Raw genomic sequence first — 26,021 nt, forward strand, 5'->3', positions numbered from 1 at the left:
TGGGGGATGTGAGACAAAAGTACAAACAGCTCTTTTTTATTTATTTTACCGGCATTCTATGTGAAGTGATAATGAAAAGGGGGAATATATTTTACAGATGTTGGCGTGCGTGTTGCTTTGTGTGTGTGTGTGTGTGTGTGTGCGCGGGAAAAAAAAACAAGGTAAATAATATACAATTCAATTATCTGCTGTTTGCTGCTATGCGGAAGAATCTTGAGCTTTGTTTTCTTGCGAAAGAAGGACAGCGTCGCGGAAGATCTTGGAGTCCTGCTCCGGCGTATTCTCTGGGCCTCGATAGTTGGCAGTTTTCAGGAATTCCTATTCGCTCGCGAATTTCAGTTTGATTCCCCAGATCCAACGAGCAAACTGTTTGTTCTGTGCACACACAAAAGACTAAAATGCAAATATCGTGGCATTTACCTTTTGCTTTTTGTAACAATCCCAGAATTTCTGTTTTTGGTGTTCACACATCTTTGCTTTATCCCACCAGCTGCCATCCTTGAAGCACGTCAAAAGCTCCGAGTGCAGGTCGGCACAGTTATCTAACGCTGCTTCATGGATTTCCTTTTTCTGGTCCATGAAGTCTCGTACAACCCACATTACATTCTGTTTCTGTGGTGACTCTACTGTCTTTTTTTGTTCTTCACTCGCAAACGGATTCTTTGATCGTTCGTGAAAGTTAAATGTCGAAGTTGGTTTGCTGCTGTCATTTGTTTTTTCCGATGTTGTTGATGTTGCCGGTGCTGCCTCTTCAACAGGAGTGGGCGTTGCTTTGTTTGGATCGTATTGTGGCTGGTTTTCGGAAAGGTAATTTTCCAAATCTTTGTCTTTGACGTACGATTCGACGAAATCGCGTGCTGTTCCTGACGATCGATCGGTCATTGGTGTATGTTTACAAGGCAGCTTTTTGGTCCGCTTTGCTCCAGGTAGTCTTTTTTATTGGTGTGTTGATGTCGTATCAACTCCGATAATTGCTGATTGAGTGTTCCTATGCTTAGTACGGTGTCAGGAAACTTTCGTTCTCACATGAGACACGAAAAAGCAGCAAGTTGCTGAGACTTACGTTCAGCTCCATCGATCTATGGCTCGCCAATACGTGTAGCTTTTGTAGTACTGCAGGTAGCTGTATGACTGCTATACCTTGTACTGATAGCCGTTCATTTTTAAAGAAAGAGTTCCTAGTAACCAGCTACGAGTTTTCATGAACAACATGCGTTCTTATTGTGTACATCAGCTGGCAAGCAATGACTAAACGTACGTAATAGATAACATAGCTCAAGAGGTATCAACCGCCCAACTTTCAATAAATGAAGCAAAGCGTAGCACTTTTTTTCTTGACATGCATCACATTTTGAAGCTAATATCAATTCGTTGTTTATGGCATACACTAAATTTAGCATATTGAACAATCGAAATGGGTCATATGAGTATATTTTCTTCAAACAAATGCTCAGGTTGACTCCCGTGTATGGGCATCTGCGCCATATGCGAGAGATCGAGGGAGAACTTGACAGGTTCTATGGCTAAAATACTAACTGTTTTTATGGAGGCTGAGAGGGCTTCTCATTCTTTAATCTATACTACAAGTAAAATGAAAGGATGCATCATAGATGGGGAAATTATGCGGAAGAGTTGGCAGAAACGAAGCGGTTGTTCTTCAATTCTAATTGACCGTGTTCGAGGAAGGCTGGCCACTCGTGATCATCGCCCTTCATCTCCAAAAATCGAGGCTGTTCCCACAAAGCTGATAACTTGGTCTCGCCGTTGAAATGCTTAGGAGCGACAGATTCAAGGGCTTCGCGCAAAGAGACGACTGATTTTTCGACCAAATCCTTTTCATCAACAGTTCGCATTCGTTTGGGTCTGGCAAGGTGTTCTGGTGACGTTTTGAATTCGAGTTGTCGCACCTGCGAGCGTTGTAACAGGGCGTCCGAAACAGCTTGTGCAGACTGAAGTGTGTTGAACCCAGTAATGGCGACTAGAGGGCGCCAGTGATCTTTTCGCAAACGAGGTGGGCGCAAGACAGTGTCGAGTTGGCGTAATGAGCGGTTCTAGTAACACAGTGGTGGAGCGAGTTTGACATTTCAGTTATCATTGTCACATGTTTATTTTTGAGCAAGTTGTCGAAGGTTCGGTGGTTATTATCGGTTTAATCGTAATGCAATTGTTACCTGAGTCCATTGCCGCATGCTTACAATGACCTGGTTGGTTTGAATGTGTCGAAATAAATATACGCTGTGGGACATGGTGGTGGTGTGAATAGTCGAGTTGTTGCGGGTTTCCAGAAAAAAAAAGTGCCCTTTCAGCGAAAACAAACTCGTCGGCACTGGCTGTTGTGACTTCAAAAACGGCGACAACTACCTCACTAGCTTACTTCACACACCACCACAAAAACCAGCGCTTTTTTGTTTAAAAGTCTTTTTTTTTAACATAGAACAATGTATCGTCCTAGCACCGGCATTGATTTAAACGACTTTCCAGCGTTGGGCACGCCGGCATCCAGTAATCGAGGAACACCCACGGGCTCTCTTCCACCGCAACCACCGTCTTCATCCTTGTTGCCGTCGAATCGATTCGCGAATTACCCATCCACACCGTCAAATTCAAATCACGTTCAAGACGCCTTCTTGGGCACTGGTGCTGGTGCTGCTGGTGCCAGCAACAATGTATCAGACTTTGGTACTGTCACCAGCTCATCCCCGCTCGGTTCTTATCAACCTGTACATAGCGGCGGTGCAGCAGCTTTCGCCGGTCATGCGAACGATCATCAGTTAGCAACAGCTCGAGGCCTTGCACCAAGAACGTTCTCAATGGATGATTTCCCTGCATTGCGAAGTTCAGCAACAACAGCAGGAGGTGCTGCTGCACCACCATTTGGCAGTGATTTGGCCAATTCAGCTATAAACTCCAAAGCCGAGCCATGGGACTATGCCGGTGCACGAGAAACGATGCCGAATAATCTAAACAGTAAGCAATAGCAGAAAGCAGAAAGCAGAAAGCAGAAAAAATTACTTTTTCTCCTCAATCATTCTAATTGTGTTGTAACAATCACGTACTCTATGACGGCCGTGTACTATCTAGGCAGTAAGCAATATGGTGCAGCGGCAGCGGCAGCCGGTGTAAAAGGTGACATGCTGGCATCATCTCAATGGGTAAGTTCCGCAAAGAAATATATTTACATGTATCTCCTTTACCCCAGATGGACAGATTTAGTTAATAAACATGTTTTATATACAATATGGAAATATAGTTACAAGCGCGTGGCGAATCTGCAGCACCACCACAATCGCACGTACCACCAAGTTCACGGAAGCCAGTGGGGTCAACACCATTAGGCAGAGATCAAGAAGGAACGCCAAAAGGCACATCAGCAAGCAGTGACGGCAAGGCAGCGGATTCCTACGGTCTATTAGGGCTTTTAGGAGTAATAAGGATGACGGATCCTGACCGGAGCATGCTTGCACTTGGAAGCGATTTGACGACCCTTGGCCTGGATCTGAACACGGCTGAGTAAGTTGTCGTTACTACCGAAAAACGATTTCATCTACAATCCCGGAAATTTCATGTTGACAAAATGTTGATGATGGTTATAGTTCCATATATTCCACATTCATCTCACCATGGTCAGATACGCAAACACCACCGGGTCTGAACGTCGAGCCAGGCTATTATCTGCCGCCATGTTATCGAACGGTACAAGCAACGCCTCCTGCCCATCAGCGTATGCGGACGTTTTCGGACGAAATCCTGTTTTACGTATTTTACTCGATGCCAAAGGATGTCGCTCAGGAAGCAGCAGCTCAGGAGCTGTAAGCGTTTCTTATCTTGTATGCACACATACCATGCTAGGATATTAAGTAATTACTATTATGATTAGCTACGCACGGAATTGGCGATACCACAAGGAATACGGTATGTGGCTGACAAAGGAAGCAGACGAGAACGGTCGACCTGTTCAGGGCTTCCGACGGACGTCACCAAGTCCAGTAGATCGAGGAGTATACGTAATCTTTGATCCTACGACGTGGCAAAAGGTTAAGCAGGAATGGACTCTGCCGTGGGATGCACTTGAAGATCGACAGCAGCAGCAGCCTCAACAGCAACCGCCACAACAACAACAACAACAACAGCAGCAACAAGCACCTTCTCAAGGCTCTTCATCACAGCCATCACGGCCGCAGCAGCAGCAGCAGCCACAGCAGCCTGGGATGAACATGGCAAATCCACCAGCGGGCATTTCTCCAGGTCTTGCAAGCAGAGGTGTAATGATATAGAAAAAGACCTGTGTTGTTTGTTCACTCTGTTTGCCTGTCTCTTTGTTCTTTTTCTCTCCCCTTTTAACTCTACTCTTCACCCCCACAAACGCACACGCCTTTTTTTACGTCTCATACTTCTCCCTCCCCACCATGCGCATTATCCTCCCTTCTTTTAATTGATGAGTTAGTCTAAAAAAAAAGAGAATGGATACATCGTTTTTCTAGTTGCGTTTTCACTTACTGCTACAAAGAAACGTTGGCTGAACACAAGGGTTGTCAAATTCTTTCTCGCATAGTTCATGGCAACGTATCAAATCTGCAGATAGTAGAAGGGTCAAGCTACTCGGAACCCATTTTTTTCTTCTTCAGCTCGCAGCACGCCGGAACTCTGAACGTGTTGACTTTCTTTACACACACTTTAAACCATGGCGGGTCAGCAACATATGCACGAGATCGCACCTCGACTGTTTGTCGGCAGTCAGGCAGCGGGGTATTCGATCGACTTACTAAAAGAACATGGCATTACACATATTTTATCCCTTGGCGATTTCGATTCTACACATGACCATATTATTTACAAGGTAGATCACTTTCAAACGTTTAGATCATTGGGAAAGAAAGAGGCCAAGGGATACCGATCTGTCAATCATTCTATCTAACTATTTTGTTTCCTTGATTCGACAAGAACATTCGAATACTCGATCTCGCAGAAGAAAATTTGCTTCAGTATCTTGACGACACGTACGACTTTATACACAGTGCTTATGAAAACAATGGTAAAATCCTTGTACACTGTGAAGCAGGCATGTCACGAAGTGTGGCGGTGATGATGGCATATCTTATGCGCACACAAAATTTGGCGCCAAAAGCTGCACTGGATATCATTAAAGACGAGCGAAACTTTGTTCAACCCAATGAAGGATTTATGGATCAATTGGAGCTATACCAGATACTTCAATACAAAGTCGACACAAATCATGCCGCGTACAGAAGATTTTTGGTGGCAAGCATGGCTAGAGAACAGCAAGGTACAAGGAACTAGAGATGTGCTTTTTTCTTGATTTTGGCTTGAAGAAAATAAGCTAATCAAAGAGGATTTAATTTTATAGATACCGGGTATATCGCCAATCTTTCATTGACGCCAAACCCAGTACCAGACAGCCAGTCTCAGCTCATTGTTCGATGTAAAAAATGCAGGTTCGTCATCACTTGGTTGACTGTAAAGAGAGAGTGTGGACACTGATGAAAAAGATTATCCTGCTTGCTTTTATTGCTACTGCTTAGATACGTTTTGGTGAACAAAGAACATATTTTGGATCATCAGCCGGGAAAAGGACAACAGGCCTTTGCATATACCAAGAGAAATGCCGATCTTAATATCACATCCGCCGCTGTAACCCCAACCGCTCATCATCAGCAGCAGCAAATGCTTAATCCACTGCTCGCTTCATTAGGCGCAGCCAACAATAACTGCTCGTCGTATTTCATCGAACCCATGGAATGGACTGCTGTCTTGCAGGACGGACATATTGAAGGTCGGATCGATTGTCCAAAATGTATGGCTAAACTGGGCCAGTACAACTGGTCTGGTGCACAATGCTCCTGTGGTCGATGGATCACGCCTGCATTCATGTTGCATCGTAAACAAGTGGACGAGATCAAACGTCGGCGCTAGTAATCCGATCAACGACTATTTAAGTATGTACAGCTGTCATTCTTTCCTCTAAAAGTACATTTTGTTTTTGTAAATCTATAAATTTATAATAAACAAGAGTAGTTAGCATTCTTATTTCTTAATGTACTATATATATATACATCATATCTCAATTTTGTACATCTGAAGGAAGCACGACAGACGAATTTTGGTACCATAGCAAACTTTCGCATGGATGTTTCAACAATGACAATGAGCCGGATAATTTGAAGTTTGTGCCATGGCAGCGATGGGGAAGGTTAGCGATATCCAGAGGACGGAGTCATCCTGAAACATATTAGATTCCACGCAGTAGAATTTAATAATGCACAGAGTTATACTCATGAAGAAAGCAACGAGGTAAGAAGGAAAATAGTTAATCTCATTGTGGTGACCGTGAAGTAGTGGTGGTATAGTAATGTCGACAATAGCCTAAGCGCGTATCTCTCCCAATCTATGCATATTGTTCTGTTAGAGAAGTAAAAAGAGAAACAATAAATGGTTTCTTTCTCTTTGTAGCTTATATTGAGAAGATAGATGCGGATAGTATTTACTCTAGTATGAAAATCAATAGTAGTTATCGTATGCCCTAATTATCGATTAGTGCATCAGCTGAGGCTTCAGCATCTCCGTCGTGTTTTTTCAGGGCACGACACGAACTTTTTTACTTTTTGACACCGCGCGTCTTTTTCCATATCAAATTATAGAAAATGGGTCGTAACGACGATGATAATCAAAGAATCAACGGCAATATGGAAGTTGACGATGTAGAAGAAAGTGGCGAAGACAGCCAAGAAGAAATGGAAGAGGAAGACAATGAAAACGATGCTGATTACGAGACCATGAAAAGTCAAATTGAGGAAAAAACCGATCGCAGCAAATATGACCCATCGCAAAACAAAGAAGAAAGACGTCAAATTCGAGGAGAACTACGAAGGCTAGGCAAAAAGATGGAAGGTAATATTAGAATTACGAAAAAAAACAGCGATGTTGATTAACTTGGATTCTGAAGAGCTATTCGTTTGGTTTAATTATAGAAAATAAGCGAACGTTACTGCAGACAGATAATGACGGTCTTAACGAATGCATTCTAATGCAAAATGAAGTATATGCAAGAAGTATGTTGCAATCTATATATATTTACTCTCGTGTTCTCTTAACTTCATTGGGGGCCGAAACAGATGAAAAAGGAAACTTATTTGTGCGTGGTGGCAATGTATGGTGTTGATGATATATAGTCAAGAACGTATCCGAAGCAACTATCGATTCCAAACTGCTGGTATTGACAGCCGATATTGGTGCGCAAAAGGCACGTAACCTGAAGCTGGATAGCGATTTATTCAACGCAGACGAATTTGTGGGCAAAGTAAAGTCATTGGGTAGTGGTAATCGGTCTACGATAAACTGGAAGCGGATCGGTGCCAGAGCTTTCGAACACAGTCAGCGTGCACACAGCATGGACTTTATGTATGTCTTTTTTTTCTATCTCATCCAACAGTAATACGCGTATATACGCATACTTAGATCGTCGTCTTGTGGAATATGATAGGCTCGGTCCATTGTCAGTGGAGAAGAAGCAGCGCAAAACCGGCCGGCAAGTCCGTATCATCAAAAACAAAGAGGATCTCGTTCAACCCACACAGGTGTGCAAATAACAGACATAACGAAAGCTGATGAGAGTGGAGTTGCTAAATTGTGTTTACATCTCTAATAGCTCCAAGAAGGTGATATCGGCCAACAAGAAAATGAAACCTCGGCTAATGTCAACCAAATCTATAAAATCTTGGACGAGTACGGCCCCGTTAACTATCTTGAATTTATCACCAATCCAGAATCGTTCTCACAGTCCGTGGAGAACCTGTTTTATGTATCCTTTTTGATCCGTAATGCTGTGGCTGAAATCGATGATTCGAGCGGCCAACCTATTCTGTCAACACGAGCACCTCCAACGACCGAAGAGCTTGCTGAAGAACTCACAAAAAAGCAAATTATGATGAGCTTGGATATTCATCTGTGGAAGGTTCGTGTTATCTATAAACTTTCTTTCTTTCTCTGGCGGCATGTCGTCAATTCATGCATCGATACATCAACTCACGGGTATGATATACATTTGCGTATAGGAAATTATCGACACATACGGAATACGCTCCACCATTATACCCACTCGATCTAAGCGACATCAAGACATGACCTCTACTAGATGGTATTAAGTTTTTTTTTTGGCAGTGCCGTGTGAATTTTACAAACTGTACTCAAAACACAAAACCCATGCCGCTGTATATATGTATAATAAACTTTCTCAGCATTTTGATCATGTTCTATGTACAAATATTGGATGAAGAAATAGGAGAGCAGTATGTGGGTGTCGGGTGTATGCGTGCATCATTTTAGCGACGACGAGCGTTCCAAATGTTTGAAAAAAAGGGGTTGTGGGAGGGGAATCAATGAGGTTTTTGGATGCTTTTTCTCCTTATTCTACACGCGCCTTGATGCAATCATGTCTCTAAACATGCTTCGCAAATAGGTCTTGTAAATGCCACAAGCGCTGGGAGGCTCCCGCGTACAAATGAACCCATTTTGTTGTGCTTCCATGTGTTTGTTACGCCACGAGTCCAGCTGTCGAAAAAAATCTTGATGGATGTTGACTAGCGTCTCTTGTATTAAGGGAAACAAGTTCACGTTCCACATAGAGTTTCCAGTCTGGCTTTTCACCACAATGATATTGTCGTGTTGATCCACCGGCCACATGCGAGTTTCGTCATCGATGATCAGCGGCAACGAGAAACCACAGCCTAGCGATCGTTCTTGAAGAGCGCAAAAGGAGTAAAGGGCCATAAGGTCCTTGGGTGGTCGGCTAGGATCAAACGACCGTTTTATGTAGTCATGTTCGAAACGAGCCGAGTACAGGATACCTCGAATACGTGTCCGTTCAGGGTCCAGTACGTTGACAACATTTTCGACGTAATTCTGGTCACTATTATTAGGAATCAATGAACAAGGTCAATCAATCACTTTTGATTCCCCTCCCTCCCGGCTTCATCAATCCAATCAATCGTTTGCTTACCCCAAAGAGCAAACTGAGATCTCGTAAAAGTTTTGGGCCCAATCCAGAAACTCATGTACGCGTTCTGTTAAAACGACCCGTCGATTATCACTCAAGGGCACCACGCGATTACCATCTATTTGCGTATCGAGTCAGATATTTTGTAAACAAGAAGCTCTAGGAAAACAGCACTTACACCTATGGACGTCACTTTCCGGTACATGTCTATCATTGCCCTCGCCTACCAAGCGGACCAATGTATCATCCAAATCTAGAACGAGTGGTAATTTTCGCGAGTACAATAGACCCTCCATTGATTCATTAACGATACGGAGCATGTCCTCGTGCTTGCACAAGTAGCCAAAAAGATGCCTGAAAAATAAAAAATACAGCAACAACCACAGAGCTTAGTATCACACTCTATGTCTTTGAAGCGACTCTTGATTTGCCCGGTTCCTTACTTGTTATCTCTTGAGCTCTTTAGATGGCACTCCCACATCTCACCGTCCTCAGTTCTCATAGCGAAATAAGCGCTCTATAATCATAAATATAACACTCGTGTCAGCAAATGTGTGTGTGTATTTTATGTCTAAATACAGCAAAATGACAAGAAAGATCATTACTAACCTTACGCAAACCATACAAATCCTGGAACCACGGATGATCCGGATACCGAAAGACAAAATTATGCTGAATGTTCCTCTGGGCCATGACCACAAAGAAGCCACGAGGATACGCGCCCTTTATTTCGTAGCTTTCCTCCAGTAGAAGCTTCGGCTCGGTGCCGCGATGAATTATTTCCTGTGTGTATAAATGTACCTCCATTGACAAGTTGTTGTTGGCTCTGCCGTTGTTGCGTCTACCCACAAACGCCCGCTGGTCCTTTATTACGAGATCAAGCGAAAGCTTTGGTTGCCAAATGGATGGGTTCGGGGTGATTTCTCGGCAGAACGGTATAGAGGACGCGGCAGGTGCAACGGATTGTGCTGCTGCTGCTGCTGGCGTCGGTGTCACGACAGCAGGTGCCGCAAACGGCTGTTTTGGTGATGAAAGCGATGGTGATGGATGATGGTGGTTGTTAAATGGTTGTGGTTGCTGGTCTTTTGAGGAGAGCTTTGCGTCTCTGGTAACTACGAATTGCAAAGCTGCACCTAGTTGAAAAATGGCCTACAAGGACAAAAGTTTACGAGACAGGAACCACCAACAAAAAAAAGGGGAGTGGGAATTCAGTTACACACATTGCGAGTTTTCTTTGTTTTACACTAGACAAAAACCAGTATTCTTACCGACTTCTCTTTCGTAACAATGTCGTCCGGAATGGAAATCCGATGGCGTTGTTGTTGTTGTGGCGGTGGTGGTGGTGGAGGTGGCTGCTGCTGCTGTTGTTGTTGTTGTTGTTGTTGTTGTTGTTGTTGTTGTTGTTCGGAGCCAAATGGCCTCCGAGGATCCTCATTGAGCATGCCTGACAGGTCCATACTGTGTGGAGTTGTAAGAAAAGTAGGAAAGAAAAGCGAAAATGCTCGGAAGTGCCGAACGTGGAACTTAAAAAAACACAACAAATTTTACTTTATTTACACTTTACAGATGCTCGTAAGCACCATCCTGGCCAAAAAAGCCTTTACACAGCTGTCTAATAACTCTTTCATAATTGGTCGGCGAGTGATCCATGAACATAGTACGCGAGAACAGAATTTCTGAAAACCGCGCTTGGATATCGTCACAACGGCTCAGTACCGCACGATATTGCTTATGCCGTGATGGAATCAGCTCGATGGTATATACCGTGCTAGGCGGGTACAACTTTTCGGCTCGCATATCAGCGCGCATCGTCTTGATTAATGCCCAGAACCAATCGTCTTCGCTATCATCTACCGTAGACGTGCGGTATCGATTGATCACTTTGCTGAGGATCTGGTCCGCTACCTCGGCTTCTGTGTGCAGGCTTACTGCGACGTTCTTGAAGTCTTTGAGCAGTCCGAGACTGAGAGAGCTGACAATGTCATATCGATGAACGACACTGGTTACTAAGCCGCAGCAATACAGGCTCAATTCGAGCGACATGACGCATGGTGGACCATAAACGTAGCAGTGGATCGGGCGTCCGGATCCAAGACCTGATGTTGGCGACAAGACAAAATTACCCTGTTTGTCCTTTTCGCTCCAGAGTAGACTGACGAGTGCTGCGACACCGCCGCCGAGTGAGTGACCACATAAAACAAGACCATAGTCCGGGTAGCGCTCAAGACCTTCGAGGATGGCGCGGAAGACCTTGCCCTTTTCCTTGGCAAGCATCTGTGCCGCTTCAAGCATGCCTCCGTGTGCCTTGAAATTGTTGCTGTCGATGCCAGGTAGATCTACTTCAGAGTAACCGCACGTAAGATCCGTCAGTACGTCGCTTAAGCCCAATGTACCGCGACACGTTAAGACAATCGCCTGTGCAGCATGGTCAGCAGTGACGTAATGGACGAGTTCGTGTATGGATGGATGATGCATGGTCAAAAACGAGCGATCAGTGTAGCTGGATAAAAGGATGTCTTCGAGTGCAAGACCTGTATGATGGACAAAGGAGTGGTGATTGGAGTGGTGCGCGGATGGTACCGCGCTGGGTATCTTGCCGATGCCGAGAATACGCATGAACGTCTCGCCGTAAGCTGCACTGGCGTAGCGCATAAACCGTGCAATGTTACTGACGAGATGATGATGTGGAAACTGAGGACCGGTCGTAGTAGTTAAGAGATTAATATGAGTTGTAATATTCGTAGTGGTATTAGGAAGTGCTTTAGGTGAGGTGTTGTTGTTGACATCGTTCTTAGAGGCGGATGGTGGCGGTGATGATGATGCTGTGAACGTGGCAAAAGTGGTGCTGCTGGATATAGAATGGGAGCGGTATATACGTGATGTTGGCGGTGATGCTTCGTTGTTGTTGTTGTTGCAGATAGGGCTGAGGGAAGGTATAGTTATAACGTTGCCCGTGGACGAACGTCGTTGTCGGATGATGCGCTTTCTGTTACTATTGGCATCTGCACATTTCTGCGCCTGTAGTGCCAGCATCTGAGTGCCTTTGTGGAACACGCTATTCCGCCTCTTGACGGGTCGTTCGTCTGCTGCTGCTGCAATGATTGAGCCAGCAATCAAATTCCGTTCTTTTTCGCCGAACTTTTCTTGTCGATCCATGGACTTGCGAGTCATTTTCTGTGAAAGAGCTGATACAACCACATTGACGGGTTGTTGCTGTCGTTGTCGGGGGTGTTGTTCGGACTCTTTAATAGGTTGGTCGTCTTCTTCAGCATAGCCCGAATCAGACCTCCGTGGTGTAGCAAGAACAAGCTGCCGTTCGCGACTGTTGACTGGCGCCGCATTAGATCGATCCACAGCGGCCATAAAGGCCTGCTGACTTTCCTCGTCGGAGCGAACGACGACATATTTAGCATCCGTTGGCTCCTTAGCTACAGGCTGAATCCGCGTGGTTGTTGTCATGGTGCGCTGCGTTGTCGTGGTTATTTCGTACATGGTATCATCCATGCTCTGTACTAGTACCTGCTCTAACTCTCGAATAACGTCTTTAGATGGTCTCACGGAATGCACCAAAGCATGCTGGTTATTTCTTTCGCCATGTCTGGCTGCTGATGGATCATCATCATTATCATCGCTGTTGCTGTCGCCTTCTTCGAGCACAAGGCCTTCCCAAAGGACTGTGAACTTGGTCTGCTTCATCATGCGTTTGTGCGTGACATACTGTAGCACTGCAAATGCGGTCATGGCTTTGGTCAGCCCTGCAAGCATGGTTACCTTGCCGGTCTGTGCGAGCTCAAACTCTGGATCCAGCATGAGTTCCTTATGCACAAGAGTAATGATGGAGGCGATCGCCCTTGACGTTTCGTTGGATCCAAAAATACCGTCGATAATGCGAACAGACTCTTCTGCTGTCTGACAATGAATAAGTGGGTTGCAGAAGTGCGTGTGTCAACAAATTAAAAGCTGAAACTTGTGATATTCATTTAAAGCTCCTGGAATTTCGGTTTGCTTGCTTACCTTAAAACCGGACTTGACCGTCTGAGATGTCAGCTGCAGACCTGACAAGGCAAACAATTCGGCAAGTGTAAAAGTGTTGTGCACAATGTATATTCCAAGGTTGGTATACTTGTCCAGTATCCGCAGAAATCCGTTTCTATTCAGTTGAGCGTTAAACACAAATCCATGCCCTATTTGCCACACACAAACACACGAGTGGGGGAGGGGTTGTTGCCACAAATAGACCTACACACAGACGGATACATGTTTGGCACATTATGGAGAAGTGGTGTAAAGAGGGTTGTTTTACCTGTCTGCATCGGAAATGGATTCGTCGCAGGAATTGGGATAGGTCAGTGTGTGTAACCGCTTCGCTGTGGCAAGAGCATTGGTCAAGGCCTGTCGCGAGATGCCCAGCGACAGAACAGTGCCATACTTTGCAGCCTCAAACAGAGCTTCGGCAAATACAGACGAGCAACGTAGCGACAGTCGTGCAGCCAAGGAGGCGGCTGTGACGAAGCTCGCGAGATTTTCTGGTAGCAGCGTAGGTGAATCGTGGATCGAGCTCGGATATGTTGGTGTGGATACAGCCATTTTCTTCTGTTGCATGCCGATGTTATTGGATGGGTGGAGATAGGTGGTCGAGCGGAGGGAGCAGGGCTGTAAATGCAGTGCGTTTGCTGAATATGTACAATAGATATATTACTGATGAATGATACTGTGTATTGAAGAAAAGGAAGAAAGAGAAAAAATAACAGAAAAGGGGAAATAAAGCTGCTAAAGTCGTCGTAATGCGTTCGTTTCCCCCCCCTTTCCGGACGTGTGTATTGAGCGATAGTGTGGTGTCTGTTTTGATGCACGCAAAAGAAGAAAGATGCAAAAAAGTAGTAGTGATGAAAGGGGAAGAAGAAGAAGAAGAAAAGCAAAACACCTCCTCCCCCTCTGTCTCGACATAAAACATGCCTTGATTTTTGTGTGGGGCAGGCACAGGTTTTTTCCTTTGCTGCACAAATTATCCAGGGCGGTGATAAAAGAAGCGCCTTGCCTTTTACAGCTGCATTCGAACCCCACTCCCCCAGCGTGTATTCATGCCCAATCTTGCGTAACACTGCATGATGTGGTGTTTGTTGCTGCTGTGGCTCTCGCTTTGTCACGGAATAGCCGACATGATTATATGTAGTAAGAACAACAATGTGGGGTGTATAAAACCTTGTTCTACTTTGTTTGTTTTCTTTCTTTCCATATATTATAGTAGATGAATAAGAGAGCGCCTCATCTCCATAATAGCATGTCTTTGTCTTGCTTGCTGTGTGGCTCACGTATTTTTTCGATCGCCAAGCGAAAAAAAATTGGGGAGAGACTCTGTGGTATAATGCGAGATGAGCAGCACAGAATGGTGATGATGACCTCACATGACATCCATTTTTGCACGTAGACGCATGGTTGATTATGATTAGTTTCTATTAGGGAAGCAGAAACTACCGGCATATAGAAAGATGATGTTTGTATGTAGAATAGCTCTCTCTCTTCTTAGCTTTCTTTTCCGATTAGCTATAGCGGGAGAGCTACTTTGCTGCAAAGCACGATGATGAAGAGGATCAAATACGTCCATGTGTGGTGGTATATACCAAGAAAATGCACGAAGTTTTCTCACCCAATAAAAGCTTACGGTTTTACTCGGTCAATCAAGTAATTTTAGGTCACACTAAAAACGCTGATTACGCAAAAAGAAAAAAATGACATTTTTGTGTTACAATAAAGAGACCAACAGTTTTTCCTACTTGGTGCGTCAGGTCATTATGGAGGTAAACCCTGTGCTTGACGGTTTTGGGGGCAAACAACCGACCTTGTCACCAGTACATAAACACCCGCGCCCGGGCCGCTTTTGTACGATTATATGCTGGGATGTGGCTGTCGTCTTCTCTCGTAGTATTTGTAGTGGGTGAATTGTTTATAAGCCCCGGTGTCCTTCTTAGCCCCTCCGTCCATCACTTGATTTTACTGGGTCTATGCAAGTGACTGTGTGCTGTCGGTTAAAAGGGGGTGATATACGTTTGGGGGTGAAGCCTTTTCTCCTCCTGCCTTTACACATGTACCAGACAGTGTTATAGAGACAAAATAAACTGTTTGCTAAGAGACGACTGGTCAGTATCATAGCAACAAAGAATCAAAGTGGTTGCTGAGGGGCCTAAAATCAAAGTGAGCATTCGCGAATGTAGTGTTATCATGGCAGCTTTTGCATAGTTACAAAATACATAGGAACCTAATGCAGCCAATTACAAACAAGCAGGGGTCTCCGATCATCATTTTACATGAAGCAGATCTTCTTGATCCTTGCTTTTTATTGGGTTTTATTTATTATAAACGTTTTTCATAACTTTTATAATTTGTTAAACAAGGCGACAAAAACAACAACATTAAGTAGCATTGGAAGAATTACGGTTGTGTCAACGGCTATTGATCGATATGTACACGATCGACTTGGAACCATAGTCATTCCATGATATGAACAAACGAAAAAGAAATAATGCCGACCGTACATATGGCTGCATTACCGTCTTGCTGTTGTGTGACATTGACCAAGGTAATCCAACATGAAGAAAACCAACTGAATTCAGCCGCCATTGCTGCTGTGGTGGTGCGGAGTCTTCAACTGCACTTATTATACTTAAAAAAAGGATTATGCAGAGTGTTCCAGTCTGGAAGAGCTTTGGCGTGTAACTACCCAACAAGTGATACTTATGATAGTATTTGAAAGTTTATATTCGAGAAGTTGACCGCTTTATATGTATCCTAGTAAAGCATGTTTTTTTTTCGGCAAAGGAAAGCCCTTCGGCTAGATGCACAATCACCACCTACCGCGTTATTCTCTCTCTTGAATGCTCTCCCGATATTATATATTGAACTTTTACTGTATACACCGGTATCGGTAGCGTATATCTTGTATACAGACATAAAATGGAGTATTGGAGGAAGTCTGTTTCCTTTAACAGTATAGTTAGCTGTTTCTTGGTACATGCCCCGACCATACTCTGGCTTAAGTAACCAGCAACTCTTATTTGCTATTGATATAGACAGCAGTCGAGGAAATGATAGAGGAACCGTTCATCAAAAAGCGCGTACATGTGTCAAAGTCTATCCTACATCAGTGCTTGTATACAATTGAGCAGACATTCATAGTAATGCTAAATAGCAGAATTGCTCGATCTTCTCTTGCTGTAAAATGCAGTAGTTGCAAATGCGTATCCGAGACAAGTCATTGTTTTGCAATTAGAAAAGTGGTATTTGGTAAAGCAAGTCCGCGTGCAATAAATAGAATAGGTGGGTTGGGGTATACGGTACAAGAACCTTCATTATCATTCATCTGTTATCCACATTCCCCACTTCGAAACAGATGGGCATTGATCCACGAAAGCCTTCTTCTTTTTCATCACGCCAGTATCATTAATCGTGCTGCCACGTACAAATGCTTTCACTCCGGCATCGGTGATTTGACTGTTCCACAAAACCGAGATAAGCGATAAGCTTTTAACTTGTGCAAGTCTTTCAAGAACGACATCGTTCAAATTGTGCACAGAGATCAATTTCAAGGTATCGAGACTACTATTGGTCTCCTTTAACTTGTCAGCGAATTTCAGCAGCGTTTCGTTATCCTCGAGTCCCATCTGTAGTGACAATTCTTGTAGTGACCGGACCTTGCATAGGTCAATCAAATTTTGATCCGAGATACAAGTGTTGTGGAGATCCAGGCGACGAAGGCTGCTATACTTGGAGAGCATACGGATGCAGTCACCAAACTCCACATGTGGAGCTGCTCGATAGTCGTTGTCATGGAGCCGTAAATGCTCTAATCGTCTCAATGACGATGTGATTCCTTTGATTATACGGTCCCAGCGCATATCAAATGGGCCCAGAGACACATCCAAACACTTGAGATTCCTGCATCCTGCAAAAAGATCGACCCATCCCTCTTCGCGTGGCATTTCCAGGTTTGTCATTTTGAGCGTCACCAGTCGCGGAAATTGGGTATATACCGGGATATCATGCCAATCACGAGATCGGTCCATGTCCACATTGAACAATTCCAAATGAGATAGCGTTTCTTGGGACCTTGTAAGTATCGGCGTAACGCTATTAATATCGTCTATGTGACCCTCGAATACAAGGCCCTGAATCCTCCCTTCCTTGCTGCTGCTTCCTCTACTTCTTGCTTTGTCAATATCACTGCTATGAAGCGTTCTTGTCGAAATTTGTCGCCATTTTGGTAGGTGTGCTTCATCTCTGCGAAGATATACTCGGTGCATATTCCACATGACATACTGTAAACGCGGACACAGCTCAAAAATTGAGTCTAGATCAATGGTGTTGGCAGTACTGCTTGGTGATGTGATAGTATGGCTACTGGCGGCTGCGACTAGCAAGCATTTCAGCTGTGGGCAACGTCGCAGTACAGGGATGATGCACGTCTCGATTTGCCCACCAAAAGGTATCTTGAGATGCAAATAAACCAGATTATGGTACTCATCTAAGATCGTAAGGTTCGTGTTGTCCGTTATCGTTGGGAAGGTGACCTTGTTATCGTATAGCAACGAAAGATGAGTGAGTTTTGGGAAGCGGAGCATCAAGTTTGTCGGCGGCATATACGATGGATAATTAATTATATGCAGCCCCTTTAGCGTATCCTCAAATTGTTCAATTGCACCAAGAAGTTTCGCATCCTTGGAAGAGTGATCACCAGCAAGTGGTATATGATTTCTTATCTCTAGACATGAAAAGAGGAAATTTTTAGTTTATTGAACCCGCCATTTTTATAGATAATCGCTGTATGTTCCGAAGAGTGTGGGTGACGTTAACATTACTAACCGAGCACAGTAATTTCGCAACCCGTCTTCCTGAGTTTGTTTATTATGCTACATGCATTCAAACGGTCAAGAGTTACTTTTTGTACTTGTGGCCCAAGGCAGCTGAGCATACACTCATTAGATGCTTGCCAAGATTCAGGTGAAATGAGCAGCTGTTCCCACAGGTGGATCGCGTAACTAGGAATCTCGAAATACCACTGGCGACACACACGCATACACTCAACACAGTCGGCTTGGTCGAGGTATTTAAAGATTGAATAAACAATGTCGGTGGGTAAAGATGTTGGAAAATGGTGCATTGTTACTTTTAAAAGCGAAGAAACGATGAGGTGGAGTGGGGTGGGGTTTGCTGCTGGAAAGGATAGTTGCGTGGACAACAGAGCTATTATGCAACTATGGTTTCTATTTACAATCGACAACACCCCACGCTGTCCCCTTTTGGATGTGGCGCCGCGGGAGCCGGGAAGTGCGTGTTGCTTCTCAGTTCGCTCTTCTTCCCTCCAATGGGTGTTAATGTAACGAAACGATGAGAAATACAACGAAAAATACTATTAACTAGAAGCAAAAGCAAAAGGAAGTAATCATCTTGTCAAGATCGAAAGGACGTAAACACACGGGGCTTCTCGCCCGATGTTTGAAGCAATACTTGATATTGCGACGCGTATCGTTTACATTGCTTTGCTTGAGAATTATAGCAGCATCAGCATCACAAGCTCCTGGTGGTTCCAGTAGTACTTGCGCATTTCCCACATCTAACCACTATACTTCTAACGAGTATCAATAAAGACGCGTTGTGTAGTTTACTTATACGTGCTTGTTAGTTACTCTCAGCAAGGCGCCACATCTCTTTACACTATCAGGAGCAACGCCACGTCAGCCTTGACTCGGTTATACTAGTTGCCGATTCGGACCGTAGGTTTCACTTTAAGACTAGGTACACACAACTCCTTGGAAAGAATCTACTAGAATTTCCCTTTTTCTCCAAACCATCTATAGTATGAACATCATTTCCAGCAGCAGTTGCATTAAAATACTGCCGCTGAACACCAATTACATATCTATATGTTTAAGTTGCACTTTGGAATTTAGCAAACCAAGTTATAAGATTTTATTGTCAGGAGATCGGGGTAAGAGGGGGTTATTGAGCTGGTACTGCTATATGGATAATTTCTGGTTGTGGAGCGACTGTGTCGACTGATATGAATTGCTTATTATTTCGCCCGCTCCTGATACTGCTACTTCAATTTGAGAAGCAAGCAAATCGAATTCCGTGGGTGTACTTTTTCTTGCTGAGCAATGGCAGGGATCTCGTTTTTGATAAACTTTCGCTCTTGCTTGTTGTACTCGTCCAATGTGAGCCTGTGTTGTTCGTTATGGCAGCTGTCAAAGAATGTGGTGGTAGCTTGGGGGGAGGTTGAGAGTAGCCCCAATGAGACACTTTGTTTGTACATTGTTCACGTCAGTTCGGTGGCGCTTCTTGTCGATAAAAGCAGTAAAGCGACCATCGACCCCCAGGACCTTGCGCAATGCTGTCGAGAACTGGATTGATGGTGCTCATGATGACTTGTTGGTAGTGCCGGAGCTGGTGGTGATTTCTGCATTTTTTTGACAGTATACTGGCTAAGACGCCTTGACCAAGAATACATTGGAATGCTCTCGTAGCTGGAATCATATAATCCACTGCTTGAAAATCCAAAGCGTATATAAATTAACAATAGACTTATCGGGACTAGTGCGAATATCAATCATTGGAGCTGTTTTTCTTTGACTCTACTTGTGGCCAGTTGCTATAGAAATATCACTGTTATGAAATATATTGAAGAGAATGAGCGTATCCAGCCACAAAAAAAGGTACAAGGCTCGGTACTAGAATCAAACGTATATGAATTTTTATTTGACCACCAAATAATGCCGATTGACTTGCTGAGAATAATTACGGACTGCGCTGTGACAACCACTCCATACTGTTCCGCGTTCCTCACTTTTCCTCCTCAAAACCACAGTTCACATGGCTAACCATTGGGATCACGCGCGAAAATCCAGCCGCCCTTGGTATCAATCGACTGACACTTATTGTCAACGACAAATGCAAGATCAGCAACAAGAACAACCACAAACGATCGCTGATCCCAATGAAGAAGTCCAAGGAGTCCCTTGGTACTTTGACAGTGAATCCGCTTATCCAGGCCAAGATCCCCAATACCAGCAAGTGCAGCAAGGTTTAAAACAGCAACAGCAACACCAGCATGCTCAACACCAGCATTACCAGCATTATTATCTTGACCCTGCTCATGCTGACTATCACCAATCGTATGCTATTTACTGGCAGCAACAACAACAACAGCGCGATTACCAACAATATCAGCCGGACCTTGATCAATACCATTACTACCACCATAACCAAACACCTGCTTCTGGCATTGCTGAGCATTCTAGCCATTACGCTGGAGCTCCTTCCGAATATTACGGCACGAGCACTACTGCTATTCCTCTCCCTGTTCAACAATCTGCGCCTGTTCAAATGACCACAGGTCATCTCACAACTGACACTGAACGCCGTGCGCAGCAACAAACGATGGAAATGATATGCAAAAATGAAGAGCCTGCTTTTAATACTCCACCTATCAACATTGAGAAAAAGAACGGAAAGAGTATCGAGACTGCGTCTTTCCAAGGTCTGGAGCTAGAGCAAGAACCGCCTGGTCCTATTGTCGTTATCAGCAGTGATGATGAGGATGATGAAGAAGAAGAAAGCGATGATGATCGAATCATAACCGTTAGTAGCAGCGAAGAAGAGGACGACGAAGACGCAGCAAGCATCATGATGGTCATCGATGATGACGAGGAAGAAGAAGAAGTTTACGACACGGATTTCGATTTCGACGACTCTAGTAGCATAGATAGCTATGTCACGGCAAGCGAGACACCATTCACAAACAGCATTGATACACAATGCATTGCTATTGTCAATGAGCTACCACTTGGACGGCACTTCACCAAGTTACAAGAGGAGCATGGGCTAGCACCAGGTGTCAGTCAACTTGATGGGGAAATAGAAGAACATTCGATACCCTTTGCGCCAGAAAGTAACTCGCTGTTTAAGAATGAAGGTATTAAAACAGTCTTTTCTTCTAGTGTGTGTGGAATTCTCTGTTAGCAAAAAGATTCACCGAGTTTTTTTTTTCGCTCTATTAGAGAGACGGTTACGTGCTACAAACACAATTAAAAGGTTCTCGAATGCCGACATACACATCACCAGGGCCAGAAATAATTTCATTTTCAACACTACAGGAACCTTGGGACAAGTCTATTTCTCTATCAAAGCTGCCGATGCCCTGGTGAGTATGGACTGTATAAGATTTTCCATTATTGCAAGATACAGTTTGATTAATACCTATCGTTTGATTTCATAGCTACAAGATCATATCCGGCTTTCCGTGTACTATGTCTTGCTACGAGTAGACGGTCCACAGTTTGCGGAATGTATAAAAAAATTACACCAGGTCATCGAGCCTCTCGCCCCAGGTTCAAAGTACATTACACCAATAGAGGACCTTCATATCACCGTAGGTGCTACCCATGTCCGGAATGAAGAAGCACGCGAGCGCTTGATCTCTGTTGTTGAAAGCGCAGCCAAAGAATTTGAAGCAGCTTTGGAAAAGCGATTGTTCGTGGGTCGACTGAACGCTTTAAGTAATTGTAACAGACGCTGTAAGTCTGACGCCCTTGTTTTACTTTCCCATTCATAAGAATTGGCTATCAATCTTTGATCGACTAACACTGGTACTATGTATATGCAGACCTGGGGCTGGCATCCAAGGAAATTAGCCCATTGCATATTGCCCGATGTAAGCAGCATTGATTTATGAAGCTGCCTTGGTTTATTATGAACAAGCAAAATGCCGATTCTTTATTGACGCAATAACCTCCCTTTCTTCTTCGTATTTAGCTGTATTTCGCGAAAAGCTGCAAGATGCCGGTATAGCTATTAATCGCGCAACCCAAGTACGTTGGCTTTTTTTTTATTTAATATCGAACTTTCTTTCCCTGCAGTGCTAAATTATAGACAACATTTAATTTTATAGTTGCATATGACCTTATATAGCGTGCCTCCAAAAATCTGGCCACTGCTTCCTAGCGAATACAATCTTTCACCAAAGACCTTCAAAAAGGAGTTAAAAAAGCAGGAAATGGCTCTTGATGTGGGACCCTTGAGTTTTACTCAAATTGAAGTTACGAGACGAAATGTAACTCTATCGCGTGGTTCTGTACATCATCCTGAATACATATACCGATTCTAAAGCTTATGCTATGCCTTCAGCCTTCGTATCAAGAGATATACTCTGTCTCACGCCAACACACACAAACACATCCCTACCAGTACAACAAGCACCCATGTATATCACAATCAACATAAGCCCTTTGTACTTACCATCGATTTATCAACGTGTACTATGATCATCAATAACAACCTTTGCAAGCATTTTCCATTGTACATGCGATATCATGCTAGCGTAAAAACTTGACTGTAGTTGGTACAGGAAAATATAAGCGAAAGTTCTGAAGAGGAGGAAAAGAGAGAAGTGAGTGCGCTGCCGCTTCACATCCTCACAGCAGCAGAACTTCAGAACTCGCTTTCCCTCGTGTGTAAAAAAATAAAAGCGAAAATGAAAAAAAAACACAGAACGTTGAGAGCGTACCATAGCGTGTCCAGACACGGCGTGGTATTGCGCAGAATAAAATATACAGCGAAGAGAATACTGCACGAAATACGTGGTATGATAACAAAGAAACCACAGCTGCGTGCCGAAGCGAAAGATAATGGCGAGATGAGCTGACATCTATACATAGACCAGCGTGCAATTTACTCTAACCAGCAGTAACAAGATCATAACGCGCTTTCGTTACGTTCTTCTTTCACTCTATTTATTTTATTCTGTAAAGGCTCAAGCACAACCTACTTATGTTGATACAGCATTATTTCATTTCTTTGTTCTATCAAAAACCAAAACGCTATGGGCAGCACGGTTTATGATAATTAGGCAATCTGTTGTTATCAATGTTGGAACGGAGAAGGTCGATGTGTTCGCAAGGGTTCATTGAGTCCAGCGTAGAGAAGTTATTGCATTATCTCTATAGGGTTTGCGGTCGCTGTTATTGTTGTTGCTCTTGTACAGTCGATCCCCCTTTATCTAACATACGTCAACGGTCAGCCCTCAATAAGTTCACCGAAATTTTGGGACTGATAAGAATAACATAATCTTGAAAAAAGCTAATCAATAAGCTTTGTCTAGCAAAAACAATTTTGCTTGAAATTTGTCGCGTAACTCTCGTATTTTCGTAGGGAGACCGGTTATAGTTCTTCATCTTCATCAGAGGCTAGGAAATCCAGTGCAGTATCGACGTAAAAGTTTTTTTTCTCTTGTCTTCAATGGCACTGCTGGGTGGCAAGCGGTCTCCGTTTCACCAGGTGCTTCCTGCCTGGTCGGCCAGCGTCACTTGTTGGTTACTGTCTTTAAACTTATTTCTATCCATAATGCGCTTGACAGCCTCATCTTACGTGTAGGCTTTCATGCACCAGGAATAATTTTACTTTGGGATTAAAATCGATCAATGGGAGAGAAATATCGTCATCATAGATATATCGGCCTGGTTCTTGGTGTTATCTTTCTCAACAAGATACAACAAAGAGGCTTTAGTCGATCGCCAGCAATTGTCGAAGGTAATCTCAGAAACATCCTTTCAAGAAGCCTTGACCCAGCGCATACCGTGCTGTTGGTCAGTGCGAAGTAGCTGTTCAAATGGAATAATTGAGTTAGCACGGTGGCGGAGGGGGACTTGATATGCTCGTTCGTATTGCCTTGCTCAAGTAGTACAGTCAAAGACGTCATCATAGTACTTGAAATCAATTATTTGCTTAATGACTAAATGCGTAATGCGTTTTCATACTTACTTGAAATGTGTTAACAGTCTGATGACTCCCCATCAAGAGTCTGGACTTTAGATGTCGAACTGGTAGGCAAAAAGATGAGCTTAGTGTTTACCTGTTCCACGCCAGAAAATCACTTGAAAGTAGACAATTGTCTCTGTCTGCTGCATGCATTGCGTTGTCAAAACGTCGCAGTTATATTATGGATATTATGTTTGTCATTCAGGCAATGGAACTGTTAAGGTACAAACTGAAACCACAGTCTATAACTTTTAGATATTACACTGTATGATATAATTGTATGGTGTGATGCTGTATATAAGATACCGTATCTTTTTATGAATGAAGCAGGTCTTTCAGTGTTGACAATAATGAGCGTCTCGCGTTTATAACTGCTGTTCTCATGTTGCATGTAAGGGCCACGGTCGGTCTCTTCTTGTTACTCTTGATACCAACGTAGGCACTTTTTGATATCGTGGAAGCAAATGGAGCACGATAGTGAACTGCAGCTTCATCCATTTTATAGATGTCCTTAGGTCAAATTTCGACAATCCCTTTTGGTCGGCGCTTTCAATATCAGCGGATCTTTCTTCTCCGTGTAGCCTGTGGGACTTGATCTATACATATCTTCTTGAATCCGCCCTGTCAACCATTTGACAATTTGAAGTTGCATATTGACAATCCAAGCTTTCCAGAAAACAATCAACGGCCTCGATACAGTAATCATTGTTAGTTGATAGAAATGTTATTGCTCTCCGCTTTTTCGATCCGGATACGGAGCGCTTCTTCAAGCTTTTACAAAAAATGTTTAAAGCTAGCTCTTTGGTTATATGTTTCTTCCTGTTCTGATACGTTTAGTGATGCGTTGTTAAATTGAAGTTCTCGTGGGCTTTCTGCTTGCCTCTTTGCACGCTTAATTATCTTGGATACCATGCTAACATCTGGGGCTTTGAACAGAATAACCTCGTCGTTGGCCCAGAGGGCGAGAGAACGATTGGTGTTGGTTTTTGGCTTTTTTCCACCTACGATAGCCTGCTGATCGGCTGTAAAAGCGGTATTCGTTGTCGTAATTTCAAAACAGAGATAAAAAATGCAAAAAGAAAATGGCAAGATGAAGGCTGTTGCAGTCGACACGCGCTTTACAGAATCTTTATCTATACATTTCCGTCCGAAAGCTTTTCACTTCGTTCTCTTTCTAACAAAATGCCTTTAAACAACATGATTATTCACTCCAATTTCTATCACGAACGACGTAAAAAAATTGCCGAAAAGCATCGAGCACGAAATCATTGAGCTCTATAAGGGAAATAATAAAACTCCTGAGATAAGAAGGATACTGAAGGAATACAATTTAGCGCTCAACATTGCTTACAAAGTTATCGAGAAATGGAAAGAAACAGGCTCTATGGCATAGAAACCAAGAAGTGGACGATCACCCATGGCCTCGAAGAGGAATTTAAACGCTCATTGCTGTAGTGTGCGCCCTTATTTGCTTTACCGGCTCCGCTAGGCTGATATTGCAAATGCAGGCATGAATTCTATCGAAACACAGTGATCGAGTACCTGATGATGCCCTGGTCGGAGCAAAGAATAACTGAAGGTTTATCCGACATTGGCAAGTGAAGTCTGGACTGTGAATCTCTTATGATACAGGTAAAACTATACAATCATCAAAATACAGCATGTTATATTATAGTAAAAGATATTACACTATCGCTTATACTGACAAGCAAGTGAAGAAGCGTATAGAATTGCTGCTACTACTTGACCCCTGATGATATTCAAACGCACTGTATTCAAGATTACGCAGGAATGACAGCGTTGAAAACAGTGGGGATGGTGGTCCGATGCATGCACTTTTCAAAGCGGGTACTGCGTGAAATAATATGGGCTAGTTCTAGTTAACACTCCTTATTTCCAAAGGGCGGGAGGGTCGACTGTTGGTGGAGCGACGTGTGAGGGCCTAGTGGCGATACCAAAATGACAGTCTTCAAGCTCTGTAGAAAGACTTGGTCGGCGCGATGGTCGAAATTCTCTCGATAAATCAAGGACGATATACCATCATCAGATGTAAGCTTCCTTTTGAGGAGTACTCGCATAAATGCAGAAAAGAAGCTGTCACTTCCACCATCACTAAATGGATGTCAAGTCTTTAAAAGTACACACGGCCCGCTCCCCTTCCTCCCTTTCTTTTCTTCCACTATCGACTTTAGGCACATCCGCTATG

At 43.6% G+C, this 26,021-nt stretch overlaps 10 protein-coding genes across 10 annotated transcripts; 4 read left to right on the forward strand and 6 right to left on the reverse strand.

The window, feature by feature from the left end:
- Positions 1-65: 65 nt before the first annotated feature.
- BDB00DRAFT_805121 (uncharacterized protein) lies at positions 66-905 on the reverse strand. The gene has a single exon (XM_053122163.1). The coding sequence runs from the start codon at positions 598-600 to the stop codon at positions 394-396; it is 207 nt and encodes a 68-aa protein (XP_052983399.1). The 5' UTR covers positions 601-905; the 3' UTR covers positions 66-393.
- A 470-nt stretch (positions 906-1,375) lies between these two features.
- BDB00DRAFT_805124 (uncharacterized protein) lies at positions 1,376-2,306 on the reverse strand. Its single transcript, XM_053122164.1, has 2 exons — positions 2,172-2,306; positions 1,376-2,051 (listed from the first exon to the last, which is right to left on the reverse strand). The coding sequence occupies exons 1-2, from the start codon at positions 2,244-2,246 to the stop codon at positions 1,620-1,622; spliced, it is 507 nt and encodes a 168-aa protein (XP_052983400.1). The 5' UTR covers positions 2,247-2,306; the 3' UTR covers positions 1,376-1,619.
- A 1-nt stretch (position 2,307) lies between these two features.
- Positions 2,308-4,585, forward strand: BDB00DRAFT_17267 (uncharacterized protein). The gene is made up of 5 exons (XM_053116322.1): positions 2,308-2,967; positions 3,082-3,152; positions 3,251-3,510; positions 3,594-3,809; positions 3,878-4,585. The coding sequence occupies exons 1-5, from the start codon at positions 2,439-2,441 to the stop codon at positions 4,272-4,274; spliced, it is 1,473 nt and encodes a 490-aa protein (XP_052983401.1). The 5' UTR covers positions 2,308-2,438; the 3' UTR covers positions 4,275-4,585.
- Positions 4,586-4,699: 114 nt separating this feature from the next.
- BDB00DRAFT_757178 (protein-tyrosine phosphatase-like protein) lies at positions 4,700-5,931 on the forward strand (the record flags this gene model as incomplete). Its single annotated transcript, XM_053118965.1, has 4 exons — positions 4,700-4,837; positions 4,942-5,284; positions 5,366-5,453; positions 5,541-5,931. The coding sequence occupies 4 exons, from the start codon at positions 4,700-4,702 to the stop codon at positions 5,929-5,931; spliced, it is 960 nt and encodes a 319-aa protein (XP_052983402.1).
- An 860-nt stretch (positions 5,932-6,791) lies between these two features.
- On the forward strand, positions 6,792-8,159 carry BDB00DRAFT_756881 (Nse4 C-terminal-domain-containing protein; the record flags this gene model as incomplete). The annotated part of the gene is made up of 6 exons (XM_053118943.1): positions 6,792-6,938; positions 7,010-7,067; positions 7,188-7,416; positions 7,499-7,592; positions 7,664-7,969; positions 8,070-8,159. The coding sequence occupies 6 exons, from the start codon at positions 6,792-6,794 to the stop codon at positions 8,157-8,159; spliced, it is 924 nt and encodes a 307-aa protein (XP_052983403.1).
- Positions 8,160-8,424: 265 nt separating this feature from the next.
- BDB00DRAFT_757049 (uncharacterized protein) lies at positions 8,425-9,817 on the reverse strand (the record flags this gene model as incomplete). The annotated part of the gene is made up of 5 exons (XM_053118953.1): positions 8,425-8,923; positions 9,014-9,128; positions 9,180-9,364; positions 9,454-9,527; positions 9,620-9,817. 5 exons carry the CDS (start codon positions 9,815-9,817, stop codon positions 8,425-8,427), a joined length of 1,071 nt encoding a protein of 356 aa, XP_052983404.1.
- A 717-nt stretch (positions 9,818-10,534) lies between these two features.
- Positions 10,535-13,960, reverse strand: BDB00DRAFT_805134 (uncharacterized protein). Its single transcript, XM_053122165.1, has 3 exons — positions 13,314-13,960; positions 13,025-13,160; positions 10,535-12,919 (listed from the first exon to the last, which is right to left on the reverse strand). The coding sequence occupies exons 1-3, from the start codon at positions 13,610-13,612 to the stop codon at positions 10,571-10,573; spliced, it is 2,784 nt and encodes a 927-aa protein (XP_052983405.1). The 5' UTR covers positions 13,613-13,960; the 3' UTR covers positions 10,535-10,570.
- Positions 13,961-16,250: 2,290 nt separating this feature from the next.
- On the reverse strand, positions 16,251-17,693 carry BDB00DRAFT_805139 (uncharacterized protein; the record flags this gene model as incomplete). Its single annotated transcript, XM_053122166.1, has 1 exon — positions 16,251-17,693. A coding segment is annotated over exon 1 (1,280 nt), but the record flags the coding sequence as incomplete, so codon positions are not given.
- On the reverse strand, positions 17,694-18,246 carry BDB00DRAFT_805142 (uncharacterized protein). Its single transcript, XM_053122167.1, has 2 exons — positions 17,818-18,246; positions 17,694-17,747 (listed from the first exon to the last, which is right to left on the reverse strand). The coding sequence occupies exon 1, from the start codon at positions 18,162-18,164 to the stop codon at positions 17,862-17,864; it is 303 nt and encodes a 100-aa protein (XP_052983407.1). The 5' UTR covers positions 18,165-18,246; the 3' UTR covers positions 17,694-17,747; positions 17,818-17,861.
- A 1,532-nt stretch (positions 18,247-19,778) lies between these two features.
- On the forward strand, positions 19,779-22,613 carry BDB00DRAFT_805145 (uncharacterized protein). The gene is made up of 6 exons (XM_053122168.1): positions 19,779-20,975; positions 21,061-21,203; positions 21,279-21,576; positions 21,666-21,713; positions 21,815-21,870; positions 21,951-22,613. The coding sequence occupies exons 1-6, from the start codon at positions 19,874-19,876 to the stop codon at positions 22,164-22,166; spliced, it is 1,863 nt and encodes a 620-aa protein (XP_052983408.1). The 5' UTR covers positions 19,779-19,873; the 3' UTR covers positions 22,167-22,613.
- Positions 22,614-26,021: the final 3,408 nt, after the last annotated feature.

This window comes from Zychaea mexicana (genome assembly GCF_025766255.1).
Source record: "Zychaea mexicana strain RSA 1403 chromosome Unknown BDB00scaffold_10, whole genome shotgun sequence".
Classification (NCBI taxonomy): domain Eukaryota; kingdom Fungi; phylum Mucoromycota; class Mucoromycetes; order Mucorales; family Lichtheimiaceae; genus Zychaea; species Zychaea mexicana.